This window comes from Planococcus citri, chromosome 5 (genome assembly GCF_950023065.1).
Source record: "Planococcus citri chromosome 5, ihPlaCitr1.1, whole genome shotgun sequence".
In the NCBI taxonomy this organism is placed as follows: domain Eukaryota; kingdom Metazoa; phylum Arthropoda; class Insecta; order Hemiptera; family Pseudococcidae; genus Planococcus; species Planococcus citri.
Genome location: NC_088681.1, coordinates 10555331 through 10572547, shown reverse-complemented (window position 1 = coordinate 10572547; position 17217 = coordinate 10555331). Strand labels below are relative to the sequence as shown.

Genomic DNA, 17217 nt, shown 5'->3' with positions numbered 1-17217 from the left:
TGGAATATATATGAGTTGAAAAACAATTGTCAAAAGCTCGGAAATACGTAATAATCTACCTAAGTAATTCAACTTGTTTACTGTTTTTTCATATTTTCTTTCTATGTTCGCGGTGAATTTGTCAATAATCTTCGCCTCTGTACGTAGTGACAGTGGTTTTTCAATCAACATCAACTATCAAGTAAGTTCATATGAACATCATTAGTATTAGGCTTTAGTTTTGGAAAAAGAAACCGAAAATACTTGACATCAAAAATTTGAATTTGAATAACCAGTGTCGGGGAAGATTATCTGACGAATTGACGATCAAATGATAAATACAAGTTGAACGAAGTACCGCCGACAATACCCGACGGCTTCCGAGTTTTTGCACCGGAAAAAAAACTAGTGCACTTTAACGTCTAGTTATTTCACCTTGTTTTCCCCTTTCAACAAAAGAAGTACCTATTTTGGCCGTCCGAAGCGCTGCATCATTTTTTTCATAGTTTATGTTCTCTTTTCGAACAGTTAGTTCACTTCCTTACATTACAGATAGCGCCACTGTCGTACATTCTGAATTTTTCTCCCGATCCCTTGTATGTATGAACATGTGAGGTGTTGGAAGGGTCGTCAATGGGGGTTTCGGGCACGAGGAATCCATTTCCAGCATCAATTCGACTCCTAAATGCAAAGCTTTTGAAATATCGATTTTTTCGACATCAAGTTCAGAACTTCAGATGAGTCAGGTTTTTTATTTGAAAATGCAGTAGGTATTCAAAATATTCCTTTTTAGAGCTAAAAAAAATACACTATAAACATTTTGAGTAGAAGCGTCGTCAGGACAATCTGACTCCGAAAATGAAGTAAAATCGCCGTCCAAAAAAAATCCCAAAAACCAACAATTCAACTCGATTTCAGCGATATTTCCAGGGGGCAATTTTTTCAAACAAAAAGGGGGCACTTACAATATCATCTTGAAATATCGCTTCAAGCGAGTTGAATTTTTGGTCACGAAGGTTTCGTGGGACGGCGGACGGCGAGTTCGTTTCTGGTATCAGATTGCCCCAATCGACGGCGCGGCGCTTCCTTCTGCTTCAAAATGGTACATTTTTGACTTTTGAGCTTAAAAGTTGAGCCATTTTTGTTTTTTTAGAGTTTTAGGATGATCTCTAAACATACGAAGTCGTGTTCCAGTTCGGCTGAAAATCGCACACTCGCAAATAAAACTCGACAAATTATTTCGAAAAATACGTTTATTTTAACATTTCATTCATTACATATAAATCACTCGATCGAACATTTATATAGATTACTTAATAATAAAACATACGACAAATGATTAAAAAAAATTGATAAAACAAGACAGATGCTAGTAAATTGTAAGAAAAACGTTAACATAATATCGTTATAGGGAGGTAACAAAACAAAACAATAAAACGAAAAAAATCATACACGAAATGGATAATGGAAAATAATAACTATAGGAAGGTACACAGATAATAAGGGTAAGGTACAAACACAAAGGTATAATCAACATTCAATGACGAGTAATATTTTGGCTTTTCTCGTACTCCCTTTGAAAATCCTGTATGGATTTCGGAGGATGGCCTACGTCCACCAAGATGTTAGTATACAGGTAATACGAGCTTATATTGATTAAATGATATTTTAGGGTATTCAACCCGTCCAAACGATATCTTCGTTTCGAAGTTCTCACTAATTTAGATCGCACTTTGTACGCTAAAGGACGCCTTTTAACGTGTTTCACCATCGTATACCTTGCTAACGATGCCGGCGGTCTGGAAATAGGTAATCCTACCTGGCTAAGTCTGAAATAAATTAACCAAATTGGAAATTAGGTGCGTTGAACCGGTGCGAAAGTTTTAATAGAGCATTTCTAAAAAAAAAAAAATACAGTAGGTAATAAAAACCTCACCGGTAACCCATATCGTCGTCTTCTCCTCCCCAACCCCAGTACAAGTTTGAATATCCGTTGACTAATAAAAAATGATCAATTTTAATACTAAATACGCCTCCGACTAGTTCGTAATACGGAAGTCTAAACACATAAAACGCAATTTCATTAACATTATTAAATAACAAGTAGGTGCCAATGAAGAAAACTTACTTGTATCCGAATTCGTTCACAGAGACGGATAAATGACGAGGGTAATCTGAGCAAGAATACATATTCCTATCGTCTTCCGGCAGCATATCTACGTCGTGGAATATAAAACACATGAAAGCTAAAGGTCCCATCAGTAGTTTATTCTTTAAGATAATATGAAAAGCAGCGTTCATAATAGCACCTTTGTTAAACGTACTGTTACCAGCCTATCGAACAAATTCACATAATTAAACCTCGAGTGGATAGAAGTTGACAATTCGAAATGAACTGTTGAGCTAAACTAGGTATTCATACCTGTTCGACGACGAATATTCTATAATTTAATTGCTGACGTTTCAGCATCGGGTGCAAATAGTACAACAATTGCAATAAATGAGATTTTCTGTCTCTGTACGGGATAATAATACCGACTAAATCTTTAGCTAGGCAATTTACAGGCTGCCAGCCACCTCCAAGCAGCAAGGGATTGACTAATTGCAGTACATCTTCTTCGGTTATATTCAGAGGATCCGAAGATACGTTAATGCGACCGACTGAAACAAGAACAATACGGATAAATGAAGAAAACTATTGCATGAAGGATGTAAGAATTAAATAGGTATACGAGTAAGAAGGTAAGTAAGTGCTTACTTAAAGTATTAGGAACAGTAGGGCACTCGGACAATTCAGTTTTGAGCTTATTGTACGAACAAGAATGCGAATAATTTCGGTTATTCGAACTGGTAACTTGTTTTAAACATTTTATATCGGATTCTTGTAAAATTAAATTGGCGATATGGGCGCTATACACTAAATTAATGAATTTTTGAGCCCAAACTTCAGGCGTCGAAGCATTACGTTCGATCAGAGGATCGAGTTTGAACTGGTTGTCACCGTACATGGCCATTTTGTCGGGGCTGATCTGCAATCAAAAAAGGATTAAAAGTTAATTAGCGATGTAGTGAGTAAGAAGTAATACAACTAATCATAGATAAATACATAGAAGTATCTAGTTCGATAATACGACACATTGTGACGGCCCACCCCTCAACTACAAATAGAATTCGATTCTTGAAAAATTCACATTTTTGCCAAAAACTCGAAATTTCATCTTTCCAGCGAATTCGAACCCAGTTTCCACGAGAACAAAGAGGTTTCATGAGCTGCGGTTTGCGGCATTGAATTCGCCGTCCCAAAAAACCTCCGGGCCCAAATTTTCAGCTCGTTTGGGCGACATTTTCTCCAGTGGTTTTTTGGCCCCTTCTGCCCACCCCCTAGTGGGCAATGGCGGAATCCAACAACAATGGAGAAAAGTGAGCTACTGGTCCGCAACAAAGACGATTTTGGACTAATTTTGGGTCGCTGATTTCGAATATGACCTTCATTTTCTCGGGAGATGCGCATAAGTGGCATTTTTGGTACTTTTCATTGTGCAAAACCGCCCCACCGGCTTCCAATCGCACTATAGCAGGCTACCGATCATCGCAATGAATTCCTCGACCCCGAAAACCCCCCTGCAACCCATTTCCGACTGATTTGCTACACATCGATTCTGGGAAAATTCACATTTTGGACAAAGACTACAAATTTCAGTTTTCTGTGAATTCAAACCCAGTTTGCACGAGAACAAAGAGGTTTCATGAGCTGCGGTTTGCGGCATTGAATTCGCCGTCCCAAAAAACCCCCGGGCCCAAATTTTCAGCTCGTTTGGGCGACATTTTCTCCAGTGGTTTTTTGGCCCCTTCTGCCCACCCCCTAGTGGGCAATGGCGGAATCCAACAACAATGGAGAAAAGTGAGCTACTGGTCCGCAACAAAGACGATTTTGGACTAATTTTGGGTCGCTGATTTCGAATATGACCTTCATTTTCTCGGGAGATGCGCATAAGTGGCATTTTTGGTACTTTTCATTGTGCAAAACCGCGCCACAGGCTTCCAATCGCACTATAGCAGGCTACCGATCATCGCAATGAAATCCTCGACCCCGAAAACCCCCCTGCAACCCATTTCCGACTGATTTGCTACACATCGATTCTGGGAAAATTCACATTTTGGACAAAGACTACAAATTTCAGTTTTCTGTGAATTCAAACCCAGTTTGCACGAGAACAAAGCGGTTTCATGAGCTGCGGTTTGCGGCATTGAATTCGTCGTCCCAAAAAACCCCCGGGCCCAAATTTTCTGCTCGTTTGGGCGACATTTTCTCCAGTGGTTTTTTGGCCCTTTCTGCCCACCCCCTAGTGGGCAATGGCGGAATCCAACAACAATGGAGAAAAGTGAGCTACTGGTCCGCAACAAAGACGATTTGGGACTAATTTTGGGTCGCTGATTTCGAATATGACCTTCATTTTCTCGGGAGATGCGCATAAGTGGCATTTTTGGTACTTTTCATTGTGCAAAACTGCCCCACAGGCTTCCCATCGCACTGTAGCAGGCTACCGATCATCGCAATGAATTCCTCGACCCCGAAAACCCCCCTGGAACCCATTCCCGACTCTTTCGCTCGAATTCGATTCTAGAAAAATTCACATTTTTGCCAAAAACTTTGAATTTCATCTTTCTAGCGAATTCCAACCCAGTTTCCGGGAGAACAAAGAGGTTTCATGAGCTGCGGTTTGCGGCATTGAATTCGCCGTCCCAAACAACCCCCGTGCCCAAATTTTCAGCTCGTTTGGGCGACATTTCCTCCAGTGGTTTTTTGGCCCCCTACTGCCCACCCCCTAGTGGGCAATGGTGGAATCCAACAACAATGGAGAAAAGTGAGCTACTGGTCCGCAACACAGACGATTTGGGACTAATTTCGGGTCGCTGATTTCGAATATGACCTTCATTTTCTCGGGAGATGCGCATAAGTGGCATTTTTGGTACTTTTCATTATGCAAAACCGCTCCACAGGCTTCCAATCAAACGCTAGCGAGCTACCGATTGTTGCAATGAATTCCCCGACCCCGAAAACCCCCCTGCAACCCATTTCTGACTGATTTGCTACACATCGATTCTGGGAAAATTCACATTTTTGCCAAAAACTTTGAATTTCATCTTTCTAGCGAATTCCAACCCAGTTTCCGGGAGAACAAAGAGGTTTCATGAGCTGCGGTTTGCGGCATTGAATTCGTCGTCCCAAAAAACCCCCAGATGCACTATTTTCAAATTTCAATTCGCAAACTCGCGCGGACCTTTCATTCATGCACACTGCAAGGTATAGACCTTCCAATTTGCAATTTTTGGAGGTGCCGCGCGACTTGGGACTTTGCACTCGGGAAGCAACGGTTTTGGACTAATTTTGGGTCACTGATTTCGAATATGACCTTCATTTTCTCGGGCGATGTCCATAAGTGGTGTTTTTGGTACTTTTCATTGTGCAAAACCGCCCAACAGGCTTCCCATCGCACTGTAGCAGGCTACCGATCATCGCAATGAATTCCTCGACCCCGAAAACCCCCCAGGAACCCATTCCCGACTCTTTTGCTCGAATTCGATCCTAGAAAAATTCACATTTTTGCCAAAAACTTTGAATTTCATCTTTCTAGCGAATTCCAACCCAGTTTCCGGGAGAACAAAGAGGTTTCATGAGCTGCGGTTTGCGGCATTGAATTCGCCGTCCCAAACAACCCCCGGGCCCAAATTTTCAGCTCGTTTGGGCGACATTTCCTCCAGTGGTTTTTTGGCCCCCTACTGCCCACCCCCTAGTGGGCAATGGTGGAATCCAACAACAATGGAGAAAAGTGAGCTACTGGTCCACAACAAAGACGATTTTGGACTAATTTTGGGTCGCTGATTTCGAATATGACCTTCATTTTCTCGGGAGATGCGCATAAGTGGCATTTTTGGTACTTTTCATTGTGCAAAACTGCCCCACAGGCTTCCCATCGCACTGTAGCAGGCTACCGATCATCGCAATGAATTCCTCGACCCCGAAAACCCCCCTGGAACCCATTTACGACTATTTTGCTCGAATTCGATTCTTGAAAAATTCACATTTTTGCCAAAAACTTTGAATTTCATCTTTCTAGCGAATTCCAACCCAGTTTCCGGGAGAACAAAGAGGTTTCATGAGCTGCGGTTTGCGGCATTGAATTCGCCGTCCCAAAAAACCCCCGGGCCCAAATTTTCAGCTCGTTTGGGCGACATTTCCTCCAGTGGTTTTTTGGCCCCCTACTGCCCACCCCCTAGTGGGCAATGGTGGAATCCAACAACAATGGAGAAAAGTGAGCTACTGGTCCACAACAAAGACGATTTTGGACTAATTTTGGGTCGCTGATTTCGAATATGACCTTCATTTTCTCGGGAGATGCGCATAAGTGGCATTTTTGGTACTTTTCATTGTGCAAAACTGCCCCACAGGCTTCCCATCGCACTGTAGCAGGCTACCGATCATCGCAATGAATTCCTCGACCCCGAAAACCCCCCTGGAACCCATTCCCGACTCTTTCGCTCGAATTCGATTCTAGAAAAATTCACATTTTTGCCAAAAACTTTGAATTTCATCTTTCTAGCGAATTCCAACCCAGTTTCCGGGAGAACAAAGAGGTTTCATGAGCTGCGGTTTGCGGCATTGAATTCGCCGTCCCAAACAACCCCCGTGCCCAAATTTTCAGCTCGTTTGGGCGACATTTCCTCCAGTGGTTTTTTGGCCCCCTACTGCCCACCCCCTAGTGGGCAATGGTGGAATCCAACAACAATGGAGAAAAGTGAGCTACTGGTCCGCAACACAGACGATTTGGGACTAATTTCGGGTCGCTGATTTCGAATATGACCTTCATTTTCTCGGGAGATGCGCATAAGTGGCATTTTTGGTACTTTTCATTATGCAAAACCGCTCCACAGGCTTCCAATCAAACGCTAGCGAGCTACCGATTGTTGCAATGAATTCCCCGACCCCGAAAACCCCCCTGCAACCCATTTCTGACTGATTTGCTACACATCGATTCTGGGAAAATTCACATTTTTGCCAAAAACTTTGAATTTCATCTTTCTAGCGAATTCCAACCCAGTTTCCGGGAGAACAAAGAGGTTTCATGAGCTGCGGTTTGCGGCATTGAATTCGTCGTCCCAAAAAACCCCCAGATGCACTATTTTCAAATTTCAATTCGCAAACTCGCGCGGACCTTTCATTCATGCACACTGCAAGGTATAGACCTTCCAATTTGCAATTTTTGGAGGTGCCGCGCGACTTGGGACTTTGCACTCGGGAAGCAACGGTTTTGGACTAATTTTGGGTCACTGATTTCGAATATGACCTTCATTTTCTCGGGCGATGTCCATAAGTGGTGTTTTTGGTACTTTTCATTGTGCAAAACCGCCCAACAGGCTTCCCATCGCACTGTAGCAGGCTACCGATCATCGCAATGAATTCCTCGACCCCGAAAACCCCCCTGGAACCCATTTACGACTATTTTGCTCGAATTCGATTCTTGAAAAATTCACATTTTTGCCAAAAACTTTGAATTTCATCTTTCTAGCGAATTCCAACCCAGTTTCCGGGAGAACAAAGAGGTTTCATGAGCTGCGGTTTGCGGCATTGAATTCGCCGTCCCAAAAAACCCCCGGGCCCAAATTTTCAGCTCGTTTGGGCGACATTTCCTCCAGTGGTTTTTTGGCCCCCTACTGCCCACCCCCTAGTGGGCAATGGTGGAATCCAACAACAATGGAGAAAAGTGAGCTACTGGTCCACAACAAAGACGATTTTGGACTAATTTTGGGTCGCTGATTTCGAATATGACCTTCATTTTCTCGGGAGATGCGCATAAGTGGCATTTTTGGTACTTTTCATTGTGCAAAACTGCCCCACAGGCTTCCCATCGCACTGTAGCAGGCTACCGATCATCGCAATGAATTCCTCGACCCCGAAAACCCCCCAGGAACCCATTCCCGACTCTTTTGCTCGAATTCGATCCTAGAAAAATTCACATTTTTGCCAAAAACTTTGAATTTCATCTTTCTAGCGAATTCCAACCCAGTTTCCGGGAGAACAAAGAGGTTTCATGAGCTGCGGTTTGCGGCATTGAATTCGCCGTCCCAAACAACCCCCGTGCCCAAATTTTCAGCTCGTTTGGGCGACATTTCCTCCAGTGGTTTTTTGGCCCCCTACTGCCCACCCCCTAGTGGGCAATGGTGGAATCCAACAACAATGGAGAAGAGTGAGCTACTGGTCCGCAACACAGACGATTTGGGACTAATTTCGGGTCGCTGATTTCGAATATGACCTTCATTTTCTCGGGAGATGCGCATAAGTGGCATTTTTGGTACTTTTCATTGTGCAAAACCGCCCCACAGGCTTCCCATCGCACTGTAGCAGGCTACCGATCATCGCAATGAATTCCTCGACCCCGAAAACCCCCCTGCAACCCATTTCCGACTGATTTGCTACACATCGATTCTGGGAAAATTCACATTTTGGACAAAAACTACAAATTTCAGTTTTCTGTGAATTCAAACCAAGTTTGCACGAGAACAAAGCGGTTTCATGAGCTGCGGTTTGCGGCATTGAATTCGCCGTCCCAAAAAACCCCCGGGCCCAAATTTTCAGCTCGTTTGGGCAACATTTTCTCCAGTGGTTTTTTGGCCCCTTCTGCCCACCCCCTAGTGGGCAATGGCGGAATCCAACAACAATGGAGAAAAGTGAGCTACTGGTCCGCAACAAAGACGATTTGGGACTAATTTTGGGTCGCTGATTTCGAATATGACCTTCATTTTCTCGGGAGATGCGCATAAGTGGCATTTTTGGTACTTTTCATTGTGCAAAACCGCCCCACAGGCTTCCCATCGCACTGTAGCAGGCTACCGATCATCACAATGCATTCCTCGACCCCGAAAACCCCCCTGCAACCCATTTCCGACTGATTTGCTACACATCGATTCTGGGTAAATTCACAGTTTGGACAAAGACTACAATTTTCAGTTTTCTGTGAATTCAAACCCAGTTTGCACGAGAACAAAGAGTTTTCATGAGCTGCGGTTTGCGGCATTGAATTCGTCGTCCCAAAAACCCCCCAGATGCACTATTTTCAAATTTCAATTCGCAAACTCGCGCGGACCTTTCATTCATGCACACTGCAAGGTATAGACCTTCCCATTTGCAATTTTTGGAGGTGCCGCGCGACTTGGGACTTTGCACTCGGGAAGCAACGGTTTTGGACTAATTTTGGGTCACTGATTTCGAATATGACCTTCATTTTCTCGGGCGATGTCCATAAGTGGTGTTTTTGGTACTTTTCATTGTGCAAAACCGCCCAACAGGCTTCCCATCGCACTGTAGCAGGCTACCGATCATCGCAATGAATTCCTCGACCCCGAAAACCCCCCCAGGAACCCATTCCCGACTCTTTTGCTCGAATTCGATCCTAGAAAAATTCACATTTTTGCCAAAAACTTTGAATCTCATCTTTCTAGCGAATTCCAACCCAGTTTCCAGGAGAACAAAGAGGTTTCATGAGCTGCGGTTTGCGGCATTGAATTCGCCGTCCCAAAAAACCCCCGGGCCCAAATTTTCAGCTCGTTTGGGCGACATTTCCTCCAGTGGTTTTTTGGCCCCTACTGCCCACCCCCTAGTGGGCAATGGTGGAATCCAAGAACAATGGAGAAAAGTGAGCTACTGGTCCACAACAAAGACGATTTTGGACTAATTATGGGTCGCTGATTTCGAATATGACCTTCATTTTCTCGGGAGATGCGCATAAGTGGCATTTTTGGTACTTTTCATTGTGCAAAACTGCCCCACAGGCTTCCCATCGCACTGTAGCAGGCTACCGATCATCGCAATGAATTCCTCGACCCCGAAAACCCCCCTGGAACCCATTCCCGACTCTTTTGCTCGAATTCGATTCTAGAAAAATTCACATTTTTGCCAAAAACTTTGAATTTCATCTTTCTAGCGAATTCCAACCCAGTTTCCGGGAGAACAAAGAGGTTTCATGAGCTGCGGTTTGCGGCATTGAATTCGCCGTCCCAAACAACCCCCGTGCCCAAATTTTCAGCTCGTTTGGGCGACATTTCCTCCAGTGGTTTTTTGGCCCCCTACTGCCCACCCCCTAGTGGGCAATGGTGGAATCCAACAACAATGGAGAAAAGTGAGCTACTGGTCCGCAACACAGACGATTTGGGACTAATTTCGGGTCGCTGATTTCGAATATGACCTTCATTTTCTTGGGAGATGCGCATAAGTGGCATTTTTGGTACTTTTCATTGTGCAAAACTGCCCCACAGGCTTCCCATCGCACTGTAGCAGGCTACCGATCATCGCAATGAATTCCTCGACCCCGAAAACCCCCCTGGAACCCATTCCCGACTCTTTTGCTCGAATTCGATTCTAGAAAAATTCACATTTTTGCCAAAAACTTTGAATTTCATCTTTCTAGCGAATTCCAACCCAGTTTCCGGGAGAACAAAGAGGTTTCATGAGCTGCGGTTTGCGGCATTGAATTCGCCGTCCCAAACAACCCCCGTGCCCAAATTTTCAGCTCGTTTGGGCGACATTTCCTCCAGTGGTTTTTTGGCCCCCTACTGCCCACCCCCTAGTGGGCAATGGTGGAATCCAACAACAATGGAGAAAAGTGAGCTACTGGTCCGCAACACAGACGATTTGGGACTAATTTCGGGTCGCTGATTTCGAATATGACCTTCATTTTCTCGGGAGATGCGCATAAGTGGCATTTTTGGTACTTTTCATTATGCAAAACCGCTCCACAGGCTTCCAATCAAACGCTAGCGAGCTACCGATTGTTGCAATGAATTCCCCGACCCCGAAAACCCCCCTGCAACCCATTTCTGACTGATTTGCTACACATCGATTCTGGGAAAATTCACATTTTTGCCAAAAACTTTGAATTTCATCTTTCTAGCGAATTCCAACCCAGTTTCCGGGAGAACAAAGAGGTTTCATGAGCTGCGGTTTGCGGCATTGAATTCGTCGTCCCAAAAAACCCCCAGATGCACTATTTTCAAATTTCAATTCGCAAACTCGCGCGGACCTTTCATTCATGCACACTGCAAGGTATAGACCTTCCAATTTGCAATTTTTGGAGGTGCCGCGCGACTTGGGACTTTGCACTCGGGAAGCAACGGTTTTGGACTAATTTTGGGTCACTGATTTCGAATATGACCTTCATTTTCTCGGGCGATGTCCATAAGTGGTGTTTTTGGTACTTTTCATTGTGCAAAACCGCCCAACAGGCTTCCCATCGCACTGTAGCAGGCTACCGATCATCGCAATGAATTCCTCGACCCCGAAAACCCCCCAGGAACCCATTCCCGACTCTTTTGCTCGAATTCGATCCTAGAAAAATTCACATTTTTGCCAAAAACTTTGAATTTCATCTTTCTAGCGAATTCCAACCCAGTTTCCGGGAGAACAAAGAGGTTTCATGAGCTGCGGTTTGCGGCATTGAATTCGCCGTCCCAAAAAACCCCCGGGCCCAAATTTTCAGCTCGTTTGGGCGACATTTCCTCCAGTGGTTTTTTGGCCCCTACTGCCCACCCCCTAGTGGGCAATGGTGGAATCCAAGAACAATGGAGAAAAGTGAGCTACTGGTCCACAACAAAGACGATTTTGGACTAATTATGGGTCGCTGATTTCGAATATGACCTTCATTTTCTCGGGAGATGCGCATAAGTGGCATTTTTGGTACTTTTCATTGTGCAAAACTGCCCCACAGGCTTCCCATCGCACTGTAGCAGGCTACCGATCATCGCAATGAATTCCTCGACCCCGAAAACCCCCCTGGAACCCATTCCCGACTCTTTCGCTCGAATTCGATTCTAGAAAAATTCACATTTTTGCCAAAAACTTTGAATTTCATCTTTCTAGCGAATTCCAACCCAGTTTCCGGGAGAACAAAGAGGTTTCATGAGCTGCGGTTTGCGGCATTGAATTCGCCGTCCCAAACAACCCCCAGATGCACTATTTTCAAATTTCAATTCGCAAACTCGCGCGGACCTTTCATTCATGCACACTGCAAGGTTTATAGACCTTCCCATTTGCAATTTTTGGAGGTGCCGCGCGACTTGGGACTTTGCACTCGGGAAGCAACGGTTTTGGACTAATTTTGGGTCGCTGATTTCGAATATGACCTTCATTTTCTCGGGCGATGTCCATAAGTGGTGTTTTTGGTACTATTCATTGTGCAAAACCGCCCCACAGGCTTCCCATCGCACTGTAGCAGGCTACCGATCATCGCAATGAATTCCTCGACCCCGAAAACCCCCCAGGAACCCATTCCCGACTCTTTTGCTCGAATTCGATTCTAGAAAAATTCACATTTTTGCCAAAAACTTTTTAATTTCATCTTTCTAGCGAATTCCAACCCAGTTTCCGGGAGAACAAAGAGGTTTCATGAGCTGCGGTTTGCGGCATTGAATTCGCTGTCCCAAAAAACTTCACGCTGATTTCGATTATGATGTTTGCGTCCACTGAGACAAATAATGTAGAATAGTCGGCATATTCAAAGTCGGCGACCTAAAATTAGTCCAGAACAGTCTTTGTTATCAAGCAGTTGCCTATCTACTATCCTTAGGATGTTCAGCAAAGCCATCTTTAAATCGTATTACAATTTATACTTTTAATTGAATAATCATCTCAAAATTACAAGGAAAATCATTTTTGAAATAGAAGATAAATCCATACAGAATTACAAAAATTCTAACGAAACTCAACATGAGAATAGGCAAGAAAGTCTATCAAAGACGATTCGAAAACTGTTCGGTAACCCATTTCACCCTATATCGAAATTGTTCTTGTATGAACAGGCGCGCGAATTCAATTAAATATCTTATTCTTTTTGAATTTACACACAGGATACCTAATGAAATTCAAAGATTCAAACTTACGTTTTCTTGGGACGGATTCAGCTGTGAAATTTGTTTGAGCATTAGGCTCCTTGATCCGGCGAAACCAACATATGGATGTATGCTTCTTCTGAATGCCGAAGGACTCTGTAAAGCAAATTTAAAATACGTACCAATTAGTGCTGGTTTTTGGCAGACCGGGTTGATTTTTCCAAAAATAACACGAATAAATTTAGAAACATTGAAAGATGGTTGGTCACGATCGCGAATGACTGCGAAGGTTCACGAAGAGTTCCAAAACCAGATCTATAATCTCCTACACAGTTCATCTTACAAAACCCAAAACGAATGAATTTACGGAGAAAATATAGGATCTAAACAGTAGACCTACTAATCTAAATAATTTTAAATAATTAATGGGGCCTGCAACTTCAATAGTGAATTTCAATTCAATTTCCGTTCTGATATTTGTGGATGATCTTCTGATAGGTATTCGATGATTTTCAAGTAATTTTGAGATGATCAGCAAAGCATTTCGGTATCGTTTTTTCAAAGTAATTTTGAACAATTCTACATCGCTTATGAGTTATGACTGAGCAAATATGAAAACTTTAACGAATTTGCAGCGATTCCAAACGCTCAACATTTTTCGCATACATTTTCTTTGCCTACGCCTATAGTCTCTATTCAGTAATCTACCTCATATACGAGCATAAGCATAAAGTGAAAGAATGCATAACTCACCTGGCTCACTGAATAGAACGAGAAAGCTAGCAGAGTGATGAATAGTAAAATGAATGGTAACACTCTGAAGCAACGAATCCAACTTCGAGAAAATCTGCGCACTTTTTTCCGTACCAATGATGGTTTTTTTATTCGTATCAGCTGCATTTTTAAATTGCGCCATTCTGAGCCTGCCAGCACCTCTGTTTCTGGTAACTAAAGCCATAACAAATACAAGCAAAACGTTTAGTCAATATTCATCAATCTTAACAAAAGGTATTCCAGACAACATAGGTTATAAAAATAGCAAACCTTGGAGTACGGTTACTTGAATTTCACGATCAGTCATGATTAAAATAAGTATGGCATTTATCAGTATAAATAAAATTGAAAGACCTCATGAACTCTTGAGACATGAACCATCAATTCATTTCATTACTAATAATACTGCAATAACTGGAACCCTTGAAGGGAAAAATGCAATAAACTTCTTGATTGGTCCAGAAAGTAGGTACATATTTAAAAATTACTGACCAAAAATATTATTGGCACCTAACAAGGGAACCTCTTGAGATGTCACACTCCGATTTGAACGGGACCGCAATTTTCGGAAAGAGCATAGTCTAAAACCCCCAGAATCAACCAAGTTCATTTTGGGCGAATTTTTGAAAATTCAAAATTGACTGTTTTTGGTGATTCATGATTTTTTTAAAAAAAAGTACGCAGTACGCACTTGATCAATAAAAATGGTCAAAACAAGTCCCAAAACTAATATTGATTATCCAAATCCAAATTTTACCATTTCCAGCCATTCTGGAGCCTCCAGCGCGATTTTTCAATTTCTCCAGAATTTTGAATTTGCTCTAGAAGGCGTGAGTATGAAAAATTGAGCAGCTAAAAATCGATTTGTGTATTATACTCGACCTGTCTAACGAGTTCATCCACCTTTGAGCCGATTTTGAGAGTGACACCTCAAGAGTGGCTTTTTGACCAGCTTTTTTCAAAATTAAAAAATCCAAAAAAACAAAAAAATAGCCGTTTGTGAGGAAATTTTTGAAATTCACGCGAATCGCTGTATTTTGTCCGTAATTAACCCCTCAAATGAAAATTTTACAATTTCCAGCCATTCTGGAGCCTCCAGCGCGATTTTTCAATTTCTCCAGAATTTTGAATTTGCTCCAGAAGTCGTGAATATGAAGTTAGGCAGCTAAAAATCGAGTTGTATATTACACTCGCCACATTTGAGCCGATTTTGAGAGTGACACCTCAAGAGTGGTTTTTTGAGGTGTCACTGTCGCTCCAAAACGGCTGGAAATGGTAGAATTTGCGCTCCGGTGGTTAGTTCTAGAAGAAATACAAATTTCAAAAATTTCCTCACAAACGGTTATATCTTTTGATTTTATTGTTCAATTTTGAGAAAAGCTGGTCAAAAAACCACTCTCGAGGTGTCACTCCCAAAATCGGCTCAAATGTAGATAAACTCGTTCAACAGGTCGAGTATAATACACAACTCGATTTTTAGCTGCTCAATTTTTCATACTCACGCCTTCTGGAGCAAATTCAAAATTCTGGAGAAATTGAAAAATCTCGCTGGAGGCTCCAGAATGGCTGGAAATTGTGAAATTTTCATTTGAGGGGTTGATTACGGACAAAATACATCGATTCGCGTGAATTTCAAAAATTTCCTCACAAACGGCTATTTTTTTGTTTTTTTGGATTTTTTAATTTTGAAAAAAGCTGGTCAAAAAGCCACTCTTGAGGTGTCACTCTCAAAATCGGCTCAAAGGTGGATGAACTCGTTAGACAGGTCGAGTATAATACACAACTCGATTTTTAGCCGCCCAACTGCATATTCACGCTTTCTGGAGCAAATTCAAAATTCTGGAGAAATTGAAAAAACGCGCTGGAGGCTCCAGAATGGCTGGAAATTGTGAAATTTTGATTTGGGGGTTAGTTATGGACAAAATACAGCGATTCGAGCAAATTTCAGAAATTTCCACACAAACGGGAAAGTTTTGACTTTTTGAATTTTTGAATTTTGAAAAAAGCTGGTCAAAAAGCCACTTTTGAGGTGTCACTCTCAAAATCGGCTCAAATATGGATAAACTCGATTAACAGATCGAGTGTAATATACAACTCGATTTTTAGCTGCCTAACTTCATATTCACGCCTTCTCGAGCAAATTCAAAATTCTGGAGAAATTGAAAAATCGCGCTGGAGGCTCCAGAGTGGCTGGAAATTGTGAAATTTGGATTTGGGTAATTAATATTAGTTTCGGAACTTATTTTGAACATTTTTATTGATCAAATACGTACTTTTTTAAAAAAATCATAAATCGCCAAATAGTCAATTTTGAATTTTCAAAAATTCGTCAAAAATCGAAAAATGAACTTGGGCAGCTGAAAATTTGGTTTTGGTGGTTTTTGACTATGCTCTTTCCAAAAATTGAGGTCCCGTTCGAATCCGCGCGTGACACCTCAAGAGGTTCCTTTGTAAGTTGACTATTAATCCTTCTAACAAGGGAACTACCCAAGGTGTTACACGCCGATCGAAAAAATTTTTTCACAGGCAGATAGAGCATCAAAAAATATACTATGAGCCAAAATTTTAGCTGCTGATTGTAAGTACATACATAATAATTATGTAGACAGATCTGGAATTTTTCGAGAAAATCAAAAAATGGAGGCTCAAAAATATGTAGTCCAAGACCAGTAGCTGTTCATATTTGGGAGTTAATCTGATGGAATTATCATTCAATTATCATTCACATTGGTTCAATTCGCTTAACAAAATTCATATTTCATGAAAAAATTTAAAAATCTTTCTCGAAGCAGCTTTTTTGAATTTTTTAAATTTTCAAAAAGTCGCCAAAAGTCCAAAAATGAACTTCAAAGTCTAAAATTTTAGTCACTGCGAGTTTTAGGACATGCTCTATCGATCTAGCTCGGTTTCACATTCAAATTGGAGATTGTAAGTTTGAAAGTTCTCTAGTTAAAAAAAATTAAAAATTAAAAAAATAGTAAAATCACATAGAACTACTACAAAATCATGTGAAAGTAATTTAAACATAATGTGATTGGCGATTTTCTCGTAAAAATTATATGATACGATGAAAAAATTAGTACGACATCGTAAATATCATAAAAAAAGAGCCCAAACTCTTTTCGATTCGTAAAAATCAACGAAATTGAATTGAAAGTAACTGGAAAAATTAATCCTAATCACCAAAATTGCATAAAATCAGCCCAATGTAACCCAGCTCACCAGAAAATTACTTAAAATTCATGAAAAAAAGTAAAATTGTAAAAGATGGATAAAGAACCATAAAAACAATTGTAAGAATAATTAAAAAGTGCTCAGTTTACAAAAAGTAACGAAATATGAAAAATTAGCTAAAAAATGACAAGACTTGTTCCAAGTTTATAAGACCATGAAAAACAACAGAATCCATTTTTCGAACGATAGTTCTAAATTCGCACAAATTTATTCTGAATTTGATTCCACATGAAATTACTAATAACTTATAACATCGAACTCACGCGACTCGCTAAGCAGTCGTGAACATAAAAATAAATTAAATCACAAAATCACCTAATACGACTTTAAATTAATCAACATTCACAATGA

The 17217-nt window shown here is 41.5% G+C and overlaps 1 protein-coding gene across 5 annotated transcripts in view; it reads right to left on the bottom strand.

Annotated features, from left to right (window-relative positions):
- Positions 1-1214: 1214 nt before the first annotated feature.
- The window catches only part of LOC135847193 (beta-1,4-galactosyltransferase 4-like), a 49074-nt gene continuing 33071 nt past the window's right edge, over positions 1215-17217 (bottom strand). For 2 of the 5 annotated variants that reach the window (XM_065366640.1, XM_065366642.1), the window contains 7 exons: positions 13612-13806; positions 12910-13014; positions 2738-3008; positions 2402-2640; positions 2108-2313; positions 1916-2038; positions 1215-1808 (listed from right to left, as the gene is read on the bottom strand). In XM_065366640.1, coding sequence (XP_065222712.1) covers positions 1517-1808; positions 1916-2038; positions 2108-2313; positions 2402-2640; positions 2738-3008; positions 12910-13014; positions 13612-13758 — 1383 coding nt within the window. In that variant the 5' untranslated portion in view covers positions 13759-13806 and the 3' untranslated portion in view covers positions 1215-1516. Of the gene's footprint in view, positions 1809-1915; positions 2039-2107; positions 2314-2401; positions 2641-2737; positions 3009-12909; positions 13015-13611; positions 13807-13902; positions 14051-17217 lie in introns of those variants that run through there. The other 3 variants (XM_065366641.1, XM_065366643.1, XM_065366639.1) reach the window with 3 other exon arrangements.